The sequence below is a fragment of the Rhagoletis zephyria genome, unplaced genomic scaffold, assembly GCF_001687245.7.
Source record: "Rhagoletis zephyria isolate East Lansing unplaced genomic scaffold, Rhagoletis_zephyria_1.1 Rzeph_scaffold_04008, whole genome shotgun sequence".
In the NCBI taxonomy this organism is placed as follows: Eukaryota; Metazoa; Arthropoda; class Insecta; order Diptera; family Tephritidae; genus Rhagoletis; species Rhagoletis zephyria.
In genome coordinates, this window is record NW_016161091.1 from 3,013 (window position 1) to 16,630 (window position 13,618).

At 33.9% G+C, this 13,618-nt stretch overlaps 1 protein-coding gene across 1 annotated transcript; it reads right to left on the bottom strand.

Moving 5' to 3' along the window:
• Positions 1–401: 401 nt before the first annotated feature.
• LOC108370098 (uncharacterized) lies at positions 402–1,082 on the bottom strand. The gene has a single exon (XM_017625357.1). The coding sequence runs from the start codon at positions 1,080–1,082 to the stop codon at positions 453–455; it is 630 nt and encodes a 209-aa protein (XP_017480846.1). The 3' UTR covers positions 402–452.
• Between the last annotated feature and the right edge of the window lie 12,536 nt (positions 1,083–13,618).

Consider the following 13,618-nt stretch of genomic DNA (forward strand, 5'->3'; position numbering starts at 1 on the left):
CACAAATGCTCAGATGAGCATAAAATATAATCGCTAAACCTAAATGGCAACTCTGCTCACTAGGCTCATTGCCGCCATATCTGAATAGCTTCATTGATTTACCACCTTTTTCGGTTACGGGGAACGGATTCCGTCAACATCTACGATGTTGGAGAAGTTCCCTCCAAAGATATGACTGGTTTTCACATCAAAAATAACCGCTGAAACCGAGTCCCAGATATAATTTATGTTTGTTCAGTTAAACACTTTCCGCATCAAATATATTGCATTTGTTGCAAATTTCCGGTGGAGCGAAAAATCCAGCACGATAGTTTATTCAAACGATGCTATGAGTGGGTAAAATATGGACTCTATTAAACCAAAATTTCTTTTGTTGTAAAACATTCAAATCTCTATATAGCCCAATAAAAGCAAATTAACCCTAAAATAAAGAAAGCTTCACAAAAATTAAATTACGGATTCACCAATGACTTGATTAGCTCATCATCTGCCGAAATGTCCATATGATAGAAACGTGAGCGGCGCATCAAACGCTCTTCATCATCCATCAGGCCGTATACCTCATCGATCGGCAGCGATACCTCGATCTCATTCGGCGTCAACAGTCTACGCGCATCTTTACGGAAATGATCAATCGTCTTACGCATATCCTCATGTGCCAGTATGAAGCTTTTCAGCGATGCAATTTCATTCTCATTGGCGCAACGCAGATATTTCGATTCGATTTTGTCGATATCAGCTATCAGACGAATGAATAAGAAGTCGGCATAGCGTTTCTTCACCTCCAGTTGGGAGAGTTCGTCGAACCATGTGAACGAGCGCGAATTCATAACGATGATGAAGGCCAGAAAGGTGACTTTGATGAGCACGACAATCATAATGAGTATGAGGGCAAAATGTTCCAATTCATAGCAGTAGTCGAGCAGCTCCTTCCAGTAGATCAGATCACGGCTATTGTGCTTGAGTTCGTAGTGTAAAAAGCCGGTGAAGACAGCCGTAAAGACGGATACGAACCAAATGTACGGATAACGGTCTTGGAACAATTGATGCAGTTTTTGGCATAATTTTCGAACGCTGAGCATGATTAGTTACTTTCCAATGATAAATTTTATCTAAATAATTTTTTTGTTCAGTAAAAAAATATGTTTTGGAAATTTTTTATAAAATTTTGACAAAATCGTTTACGAGTTTCATTTTGACTTTTCAATAATTTTGATTCTACTATTTTATGTTTCTTTGGATACAGGAAAATTTTATGAAATGAAATGCAATTAAAAGGTGTTCCAATGGGAACGCGCTTAAAACTTTAATTGTACGAGGTTTTTAAGGTATGAGTGGGTTTGGCGAGTATGTAATCAAGTTAGGCGGACCATCACTCTGCGAACAATGCAGAATCTTTGCAGGATTATTTCTGAAAGATCTAAAAATGCTCGTTACACAGGTAGTTCCTAGTTTCGATATGAATGCAATATCTGCCACATTCCAACTCTTTCGTATTCAGAGACTTAAATGATTCAAACTACTCTATTCAAGATCTTCCTCAACCCGCTACAGTTGGATCTCCCGAAAGATCTGTACCCGGACACCCGAAAGGCTCTAACGATTCTCAACACACTTAACATCATCCTTATTTTCCTTCAATCGGATCTCTCGAAAGATCGTTGCATTCGGGGAAGAGGAAGACCATTTAGTCTATTTTAAGAAGTCTCTTGCAAAAATCTTCCAAAATTCAAGATGTTTCAGAGGCCTTTTCAATGTTGCCACAAAAGTTCTGTGAGGTATTAAGCTTCGATTAGGTGGCAGCTCCATAAAGGGCAAACTTAGACAAAGTTTTTGTTATCCATTGTTCCTAGAGAGTTACGCATAATAAGATTGATAGGAAAAGCTTTTCGTGTTCAAATTGAAGTTCCGTAGTTAGCTGATGTCCACGCCATAGAGCTCCTCGAGAATTTGAATAAAATAAGATAACTGATGTTTAAACCTTAGCCCGGCGAAAACAAGGCTGCTGAGAAGAAATTTCTGAGAAGACTCCACCCTATCTTTCTTCAAAAAACCACGGCTCAGAGATAATGTCAATTCATGCCTAATAAGTTGCTATTTGGACAGTGGCCCATAGCAACTCCTGTCATTGATGGCTTAAGAAACTCCCTTGACCGATTACGGTCCACCACCAGTTACAGGGACCTTGCAATCCGGAAACCATGAATAGGCCGCCAGTTTTCACAGGAACTCCTATACCATCCTTCGAGGTGAGACAACCCTAATTTGGAAGTATTCCGCCAAATCTCATGCAACATTCTTATTTGACTTGATTAAGGTTTCATGCAATCAGTAGATTACTGCTGTTAAATCCACTCTTGCCTTTTTAACTCGCTCTTTAATACTTGGCTACAAGCTCAACTAATTGACTCTGTCAGAAAGCACAAGTGGAATGCCTCCGGTCGATGGTAGCTGAGAACTATGCACCTTATATCTCCTAGTGAATGAAGCTGCATTTATACGGTTCGATTTCTGTCAACTGAGAAATCGCTCAACGAAAACACCGATTATGGTTGAACGACACAATTGACTAGAAAATCGATCCGTGTAAAGGCAGCTTAAAACGAGCTTTGTCTTACCAGAATTAGTAGCGAGTCCGCAATTAGCATTAAGTACTCCTCCAAGACTTCAGGATATAACCCCTGTCCACTGAGCTCGCGGAGATTAGGGTCAGCCAAAGGATGATGAGATGTAGTCTAGGCAGCTTGAAAAGTAAAAAGAGTCATATCGCTCAAAGCAGTCGCCGGTTTTCCCTGATTTCACTAAATAATAGGGGGTAGGCCACGGTACCATCCGTGTCCTTGCTGCTCTCCTAAAGAATAACTAACCTAAATTTACAAGCATCAAATAAGTTGCTATTTGGACTCTCGAATAAAATTTTTGCTGTCCCCTGCGCTATCCTTACTTCGTAACCAGCATTTTCCTCCTACCACCAAAGTTCTTTAGTTGTTGTAGTAAGAAATATTCTATGAAATCCATCAAAACGCTTGATAATTTCTGGAACTCGTTGGCATGCATACATTCATACATACATATTAGGAATGTTAATCCCGGGATTCCCACCTTTTTTAGGTTCCGAAAATTTCGGGACTTGCAATTTGCACTGATGGCAATAATAGAAACTACTTTTCTTGACCAGTATTGGCTATATTTATTTTTTTAACCGACTTCAAAAAAAAAACGATTAGGTTATCAGTTCGTTGGAATATATATATATATATATATATTTTTTATGGGTGGTTCCATACTAATTTTGATTAGATCCGATAGTTGGATCGTGAAGAAATTAACGATAATCTTAAATTTGTATATGAGAATTGAAGTCGGTTTTGTTTTTTGCTTAAAAATTACTTGTTTATTTAATAACTAATATTTTTTTTATAAATATCTAGCTCATTATACTTATAACACCGTGCGATAGTAAATTTTATACACAAAAATCAAAATACTCGCGAAACCATGGGCCAAATATAGTAAAATTGCGTTTTTAGTTTTTCATTCTGACGTCAGTAATTCAAAAATGATTTAAAAAATTCAGTGAAATGCGTTTAGAGAAGTAGTATGGGTATCAAACTAAAGAGGAAATTCAGCAGAATTTAAACAGATTCCACTTTTTGGTGCATAAAGACTGATAAGTATTGAAAATGTCCTTTCAAAATTGTATCCTTGAAATTTCGCAATATTTGTTTTTGAAAAAATTATATGTTAAGGACTTATATAAACTCGATAACTTCCTCGAATTTCGCCCTTATAATTTTATCAGCTTAAACAATTATCCATTCGTCTTTGAGAATCAAAAAAATTGTATCTTTTTTTTAATTCGAAAGAAATTTCCTCTTTCATTTGGTACTCATATTTTTTTATCTCCATTGCATTGAATTTTTTAAATACTTTTTGGAATTAATCACATCTTTGAAACTACAAATTCCTTTGAAATAAATCCTGACGTCAGACAGATAAAATTAAAACGCCACTTTAAATAAAAAAGTAGGTTTCAAATCCTTTTATTTATTATTTGTTATATGGTAGGAGAGATATACGCAATTTTTTCGATTTAAGTAGTTGAAAAGTAATGAATATCTAAAACCCGGGACAAATCCCGGAATCTCGGGATTTTGATAATGACATCCCGAAAATCAAGGGGCGGTAAAAAGCAAAAAAATAACATTCCTAATACGTATGTATGTATGCATTAGTTATTAAGTTGTCATAGAAGTCACATATATTCGCAGCAAACTTTATTGATGTTGCACAATATTCATAAGTAATTTTTTTATACAATATCGCTACAAAAGTGTGTCAAAGAACGAGGTGTTACCTTGTATCGTTAAGTGATGTAAGCACACATACATATGTACGAGCGCATAAAAAATGTGCTTGTGAAAAGCATTCAGCTTCATACAACAAAGGCTGAAAGGTGCACTCACGTTTTTCATATATATACATATATACGAGTATGCTCCAATATTGCACATTTACTGAAATTCCTGTCTTTGACACCTGCCACTTTGTCCTTACAATTGGTCTGACTTTTACGTACTTGCATGTACATATATACATATGTATATGTGTGTACGCGTGTGCATCAAATTCTTTATAGTTTATTTATTGAAAATCAGCAAAATGTTAAAAAATTAAGATATTAGGGTGTTGCTTAAAATGTGAACATTTAATTTTGTATGGGGCACGCACCTTTTTATTTTGTTCTACGTAAAAAGTAAAAACATATTTTTTTCAAATTTTTTTTTTAAATAGCAAATGTTATAAACAATTTTTACTCTTACCAGCTACAACTCATCGTATGGAAACTTTTTCATATAAATTCATAAACTCGCTATGCTATAGCTAGTCAAAGTAAACATTTTGTCGAATTCTTGCGATTTAAAAAAAAAATTAAAATTTTTCCAGCTCTGGTAACGGCCCTTAGAAACTTGTTTAAAATGTGAAAATTCGTGGATGTCTTTTAGTTTGTAGTTGATATTTTACGCACCACCCTAATGTATACTGGCCTGCATTGCAAATACATACGTTTATGAGAAATATTTATGTATGTGTCTATTTAAATGTGAAATATTCGTTCCTGAAACTTTGCAAGTATTGCGTGTTTAAATAAGAAAAATGTACATATATGAATTTTTAATAAAATGATTCTATTGTTGAGAAAATTTCTTTTATTTACTACGATAAAAAGGTTACAATATATATATGTACATATGTACCTATATACATATGCATCTTAAATTTTTTGTTATTCATTTTGATATGACTGGATCGAAGTAGAAATATTAGAGACACACACACGGCCATGCGTGCGTACTAGTATTTTTTTCGTAGTTTTTAAACAAACAAAGTTATTGGAACTGAAAAAGAGGAGAACTTTTACTTCCTAAAAATTAATTGCGTAAACTTACATATGTACATATATTCGTACATACAGATTTTTCCTGAAAAGTTTCAACCAAAAAGTGCAGAAAATTGCAAATATATTAAATTGGTTGAAGCCAGCCAGTAGCTTGATATATGTGCTTTTATATACAAAAATATTCTAATTTATCTACTGAATGTCAAGGTACATATCGTTACCTTAATATAGAAAGGCTCTAACACATTCTCTTCCGAAATTCACAACAATTACATTATAAATTTGATGATAACCAATTAAAACTTCTGGATGTCCGAATTCAGCTCGAATTAAAATTCTAAGAGATGTTACCACTATTCCGGCTCAAGCTCCGAAAATTAAAAAATCTAAAGTTCCAATATCTTTATGACTTATTGGAAATAGTCATTGTCGCGGTTAAATGGCTAAAGTTTAGGGTAGAAATGTCGGTAGATTGCTCAATAAAGGACTCATAAAATTTAAAAACATCTACAGTATCAACAAATTCGTTTCATGACTTATTAAAACACAATTAGGGTGTTTACAATGTATTGTACACTGTCATATTGTTGTATGTTGAAAACCTTAAACGTCTCAAACTATATTTAAGGGATTCGTAAGCTACCATAAAAATCGTATTATGAAGTTTTACACCGCTAAAAATAGTTGGTTGTGGTTTCAAGTTCTCTAAACATTTATTTAGTCATTAAAAACTACGACATATGACAATATGACACTTACGACGCCTTATGAACCACCTAAATATTTTGAAGAAATTTGCATCTTTTTTTTATTGTCCCGCAATAGTTCGCTCTCCATTTAAATAACTTTCGCACTTTGCATTTGCCATAATATCGCTCTATGGGCAGTATATTTGGCAGCACATTCATCACTTTGGTGGGTGTTGTGCGCAGCTACCCGCTTATCCACAGTAGGGTCGCTCTTTGGGTCTTTTGTACATAGAGGTCCGATTTACGTCTTTACCGCGTAAGAGAGGGCTGCCGTAGTTTTCGGTCCATGTTTAAATGTGTTTAGTATCCAATTTCTTATTCAGTATGGGTCCCAGATATTTGGCAGGTATATGAGCTTTGTTTCGATACCAGCCGCCTTTCTAACAGAGTAGATACAATAAAGTAGATTAATAAAGCGCTGTCAACAACATCCTTAACTTAATGACGTGGCCACTTCACATATGGATGTATGTATCCACTTAAATTTGTAGGTACCCTGCAAACCAAAGTTATCGAAATTTAAACGAAATCTTTAGGAGTATCTCATTTCTGTAACGATTTTTTTACGAATCTTCAAAGAAAATTGTAAGAAAGGGGTTGACACGAACTCGTATAGAAATTTCTGTATGAAAAATAAAGAAAATTCTGAAAAAATTCTGCAAGAAATTCTTCGCATAGCAGCATTATTTTCATTGCTTTACCCAAATTTCGTAAAGGAATCAAAGTGTGTACAGTTTATTTTATTTTCGAAAATTCGGCAAAAAATCGGATGAGATCTTTACGAATTCTTTAAATTGTCTCTACAATTCAGAATACTCTGCAAATTCGGCAAAAAAACGGATGAGATCTTTACGAATTCTTTAAAATTTCACTACATTCAGAATACTCTGAAAAAATGGTTTGCAGGGTGTATATGCGTGTAAATATGTACATACGTGTGTATGTATGAACGGGTATGTGCGTGCATTGTTTGGTTCGGAGTTTTTTTCATTAAGCACAACATTGTAGCAGGTTGTCCGGGCAACAGGTATACCATACTCGCACACATTCATACATACATATGTATAGTAGAATCCCAGTGGGAAAATTTAATGTATAGTAATGGAAAAAATAATCAGTAAAACAGCCATTTTCACATTCGAAAATGCTTAATTTTTCCCACGTCGATATCCCAGGAAAAGTGGGGCATTCAATTTAGCATTACCAGTAATGTCGGAATGAATGAGATTTAATTTGAACTAGTGTTCGCCCAGCGGTTGAAATTCAACCACTAAAATTAAGAGGGGTTGAGGTAAGCTGAGCTGAGTTGAGTTGAGTTTAGTTAAGATGAGGTGTATTGAAGTGAAGTGGCTTTAGATAAAAGTTAAGTTGAGCTGAGTTGAGTTGAGAAAAGATGAGTTGAGGAGTAATAACATTAGTTGGGGTGAGCTGAGTTGAGGGGAGTTGAACTTAGCACTTAGCATAACATAACATAATTTTTTGAATTGATTTTTGCGCTTTATTTTAAACTAATTGGAAATTTGAGTTAGTCTCTGCACATCAGCATAAAAAATACCTTTCTAATGATACATATATAATTCGCTATAACTTAGAAGCATAGCTTAGCCGTAAAAGGGGTGTAAAGAAAATATATTTGCCTATTTATATATACGATTTTTTGCGACTTTTTCGAAACATTCGAATGCCGATTACATATTAAACAGTAATAGAATCTAGAACTCATAAGAAATACATTCCATTATTTATCACGCATGTAATGCATTACTACTTTTCCCACTGGGATGTAATGAATTCTCACATTTAATTTTAATTACACGAGAGCAAAGTGAACAAAGCCACATTCACATATGACACCCCCACACCTGCGCAAACAAAAGCACGTACCATGCCAAGTGAAATGGGCAAAAAGTTATGATTTTTTTTGCACAAACATACACAGGTAGCTTGCTTTCATATTTGTACATATTTATGTATGTACATATATCTATATTGTATACGTGACTTGACATGTACTTTTATATAGATATGTATGTATATATATGTTGTAGACGTGTTTGAAGCATAGGTAAATATGCATTTTATTCGCATTTTGTTCGAGTGTGCTATCATTAAGGTGTTATGAGTGGCTTTTTGTATTGTGGCGTCCATGCGAATCAACTTAAATGTTAATTAAAGCGTAATAAATTCCAATTACACTTAACTCATCGCCACAGTGCTACATATTTATGTATGTACATACGAACAAGTTGGCGTATAATTTTTGTTCTATTGTACGTGCAACATCGGTAATCAGCTAGGATTAAATATGTACAAAAATTCTTACATATGGATGTATGTGCATATGTATATGCACGCATATATTAGTAATTAGAGTGAACTCTATGGTCCCGCAATTGATTTATAAGCCATTAAATAGAAATTAATAAATCAGATGAAGTTTAGTGTTTTATTATGCGGAGAAGTAATATAGTAGTTACGTAGGCACAGATACTTATGTACATATGTATGTATGTCCGTTATGTCCGACGGTTTTCGAATATGGGACCAGCTACAGCAGAATATGTAAATAAATATGAAATGTAATAAAATAATGTAAATAAATAAATAAAAAAAAGTAAAAAAACAAAATATATTTTGTTTTTCTTATGGATATTTTATGTTCAAAAGTAGTTAGCTACAAGTTAGTTGACATCTAATACAAAGGAAACCTCTCACTATTTTGCGGCCAAAGGAAATAGTTAATAAATTGTTACCACTAGTCGAATTCTAGTTAGTTAATAGTTAGCTACAAACTAGTCCCATTTCCTGCAGGGTATCTATTTATGTTGAGGAAAATCCGCCAATCGGCGTTCTTCGGCTAATCTGATCGGAAGCAATTTTTTGTAGATCTTTCCTTTCGATAAAAAACCACTTGTTTCTTTCTTTTCTTCCGAGGCATTGCTAGAAGCTATTAGTTAGCGGAGGGAAAGCGGTCTATTGAATTTATTTGATTTGTTGAAGTTTCCGAGCGTTGCACTACGGGTAATTTGAACCATTTCTGTGATCAAAATTAATTATGGTAAATTATCAAAAAAAAAAAATATGATTTTTAAATGATTGGTAAACGATTTCCCACATTTTTGCAAAGAAAAATCTTAACCCCCGACGGCCGATGGGTCAAAAGGGGTCACTTCTTAATTTGTGGTTTTATTGAAATAGTTTGAATACGATTTCCCAAATTTTTGCAAAGAAAAATCTTAACCCTTGACGATCGATGGGCCAAAAGGGGTCACTTTTTTATTTGTGGTTTTATTGGCAAAGTTTGAATGCAGTTTTTTTCTAAATATTTATAGTGAAGAAAAAATTTCACTTAGTTACAAAAACAATCTATACAGTGGGTAATAAAAAAAAAATCTACCAAGTTATATTAATTTAATTGAAACCCTGAAAGCTCTGACTTTCCAATTTTTTCTGCTGATAAGTTAAATGGAGCAGCTTTTGCAGTAACAAAATTGTAAACGGCTTTTTGTTTCCTTCCTTTTTTAAGTTCTTTCTCTTACTGTAAACGGCAACAGAAGCACTTTTCTCTTTATCCTCTATATTTTTGTAAATTTTTTAAATAATTTTTAACTAAAATTTAGTTGTTCGAAATTAGCTTAAAGAAGAACACAAAATCGATTTCAATATTTCACACACAGACAATGACTTTGGTCACCTGATAAGTAGTTGCCGTTAACTTTTTGCGAAAATAAAATACCCTGTTATTTTGTTTGAAGTTTTCTCTATCAAATCTTATTTTATTTATTTTTGTGCGTACGAAAAATGACTTTTCGCCAGATAAACTGATCAAATTACCCATTGTGCATCGCACAGTGTTGCGGCTCCATATAAGCTGTTAGAAAAAATACTTAGCCTGCACCGATTTCGCTGAAACTGAATGGAAAATTATAAAATATGATAAAGATGGGCTCACTGCCAAGCTCTCCACCCTTGTGGGCGATTTCTATCACATTTAGTAAGTATTCTCTCTTTTAATGTACTGTTCGCCCTCTAAATTAAATTGGACTTAACGGCGGAGGGTAATTCCCAGTTATGTCACCGCACCGTAAAACCCGCGTGTACTCTTACATACCTACTTAGTTAGTAGTCGTTTTTCTGGGGTCGTCAAAATGTCATAGCGATCTTGCTGGTGTTAATTGTTCAATTTTCACTAATACATAAACATAACTCGCTGACGCAAACACATAAAAAACTACGCTGCACGAAAATCGTGAAGTTCAAATATTTCACACTATTAATTTACATAAATTCCATGTGGAATATATTGCCTTGTCCTATATTCATACATATATATTTGCGTAAATATTAATACATGAATATGTACATATGTATGTATATGTCCCATTTTCCACGCTATTTTCAAATTTTATCTGCCTCCCATTCACCGCACGCTGTTCAAATCTTTTCTCACATCAGCACCTCCATGCCCGTGCCCAGTTGTAACAGGCCACATCGATGTGCTGCGGAAATTATTGGCTTGGGATTTAATTAAGTTCCGCGATCTCCCATAGTTTGCTTTATTTATCACCGCCGGCAACAACAATGATGTCGGCAAAATAAAATTGAATTTAAAATGACTCGAAGCTGCACATATCAATGGCGCGTAAAATATGTTTGTACTTATGTACATATGTATGTATGTATGTATGTATGTATGTATGTTAGTACAACAATCAATGCCACCAACACAAGCATTCAGCCGCACTGATAAGCGTCGAGCGCCACCATACCCGCAGGCCGTCACTAATTCTAATGGGTAGCTAAAATGCGTGCGGTTTGTTGAAAGGATAAATAAATATTTTACAGGTTGTTGATGTGGCTATGCAGCATACAAACAAATATTCCTACGGCGTTTTCAAAAAACCGCTGAAAGTAATTTAGCTGCAACCAGACGGGTGAATGGCAAGTGGCAAGTGGCAAGTGACAAGTGGAAAGCGGCGTGTTACCAGCCATCGGTTGGGATTTTCACTGTATACTACTTATGTAGACGGGTCTCAAATTGTTCCTGATATATTTATATAGAAACAGCGGACATAGAGCGTGAATGGCAAGAAGGGAGTTGACAGGGCGCTGCAATTAAAAAGCAATTACACTTGCACTTGTTGGTTCGCTGTACGTGAAATATTGTTGATTACCTGCTGTGCGCAGCTAAGCAGAAGCGTTTCCTTTTTGAATGCTGCCACGGCTTATTGATTGTCTAGTGATCCGTTGTTTCTTAAAATAGCTAACGAAGGTATGATCAAGTTGGGTGCAAAGTTTACCTCTTCGAGTCATATGAATCTGGGCCATTCCAGTTACGTAGGTCCGACTGTCGTGGGCCTAACTGGCTAGTGAAAGTGGAATGGATGTAGTATAGGTATGGTGACCATATTTATAAAAACCGAATACACTCAGAAAAAAGCCAGCCAAATATATTTCTACCAACACGTGATTTGGTAACTATAACCAAATAATGTGACTATAACTAAATCATGTGTTGAGAAAAACATATTTAGTTGACGTAACTAAACTCTTTTCTCAGTGTACGGGACAAAAAATAATTTTGCAATTTTTTTCACACTATTTTCCCTGAAACGGTATCCTTACAAATAGTAACATCTCAAATTTATAGGACAATTTTCTCGAGATTTTTACCCCGTAAAATTTGTTAAAAAAAATACGTTAAATTTTTAATATAATAAAGTGCACCACTAATTTTTGACATTTTTTTTTTTTTTGTTGACGGTGTTACGCATTTGTCATACAAAGTATGTATGTTCGACCATGTTTTTTTTTTTTTTGAAAGAGAAGCAAATGAGCAGTAATTTCCACTCGCACTTTATTATTATACTCAATTCTGGCGAGTTACAAAACTGCAAACCAAATTTTTTGTCAAAAGATTCTAATTAAAAAGTTTGAAATTTTGGTGATAATTTGCAGAATTAATTTTTATAGTTTTTTTGCACAAAGTTGGAAATTTGGTATTATAGGGTTTTTTTTTAGGAAAAGAGTTTTACTTTCATAAAATAAATAATAAACATTAAATAAACTAAGGAAAAATAGCCAAAACGCACTAAAATGTCGAGTCCTAATTTCTATTTTGGCCACTGTATGTATTCCTCGATTCGAATCACAGGCATTCAGTTTAGAAAACAATAACTGTTTATGTAGAAAATTACGATTACGCCGTGCGACAAAACCCGAAAATTTTTAAAACATGAAAAAGTCAATTTATTCACAAAACTAGGAGCCAAATATAGTATAACTGCGTTTTTAAATTTTCTCTCTGACGTCAGGATTTTTTTAAAGGACTTTGAATTTTTTAGGATATGATTAAATAAAAAAATTATTTACAAGATTTGATGCATTGTAGAGTAACAATATTAGTAACAATTAAAAGGAAAAATTTTGTAGAATTGAAAAAAAAATAAATTTTTTGGTGCACCAGGAAGAATAGGTGTTGTCCTTTTAAAATTTTTTTCTTGAATATCCTTGGAAATTTCCAATATTTATTTTTGAAAAAAAAAAAATATGTCAAGGCCCTATATATGCAAACTACTACACCCTCGAATTTCATCCTTCTAACTTTATTAGTTTTAGATAAAAAAAAAAATACACTTCTCATTGTATTCGCCCATAAATGTAGTTCTGTGTCTAGGATTTCTCCAAATTTCATATTTTCTAAAATTGAGGTAATAGCTTTTTGACCCATATTCGCTATTTGATTACTGGAAATATACATACTTATTTTCTCTAGACTTGCTGCACCTATCAAAGGGAATCGGATAAATTAACAGAATTTCCATGTTGTTTTCCGCAAATATTTTTCAGTAGTCAAAATTAGACAAAAGCAAAGCTTCTCCGAATCCCATTAGGCTATAGTCTACATGTAAATATAAGCTCAGTTAAAAAAAAACTTAATCAAGTTTAAATTATATTCATATAAAAATAAATTAATAAAAAAACTACATTATAAAAAATTTTTATTAAGCTTGAGGTCTTTTTAATTGAAAACTACTCCGAAAAAATAATAACTTATAAATGGTAGACATTATAGCTGCTATTTCGGAGATCACCACATCTCCTCATCAGACTTCTTCACTGGGATTCGATCCAACGACCCCAGGCTTAAAGAGCCAGTGATCTACAAACTGTGCTAAGTTCGGTTTATAAACTGTTGTTGCTTTTTCCACTTTTTTCGTATATGTACCTACAAACGAATGATGTAACTTTTTTAGGTACAATCTGTCTCATTAGGTACACTTATTTTATGATATTAGGTACAATCTGAAATTACCATTTTTCATCCCTGCTCCATAGCGTTTGAAAAACCCTTTCAACTAGAGAATTTAGATTTTTGATGAGTAATTCCTATAAACATTCGGACTCATTTTAAAGTCAGAAGTGTTTCGGAATTCTGTGTTGTAACCCTTATTGTGAGCTCCAAAAA

Bases quoted from the DNA above. Each gene is read 5' to 3' on its own strand.
- LOC108370098 (XM_017625357.1), bottom strand. From the start codon at position 1,082: ATGCTCAGCGTTCGAAAATTATGCCAAAAACTGCATCAATTGTTCCAA.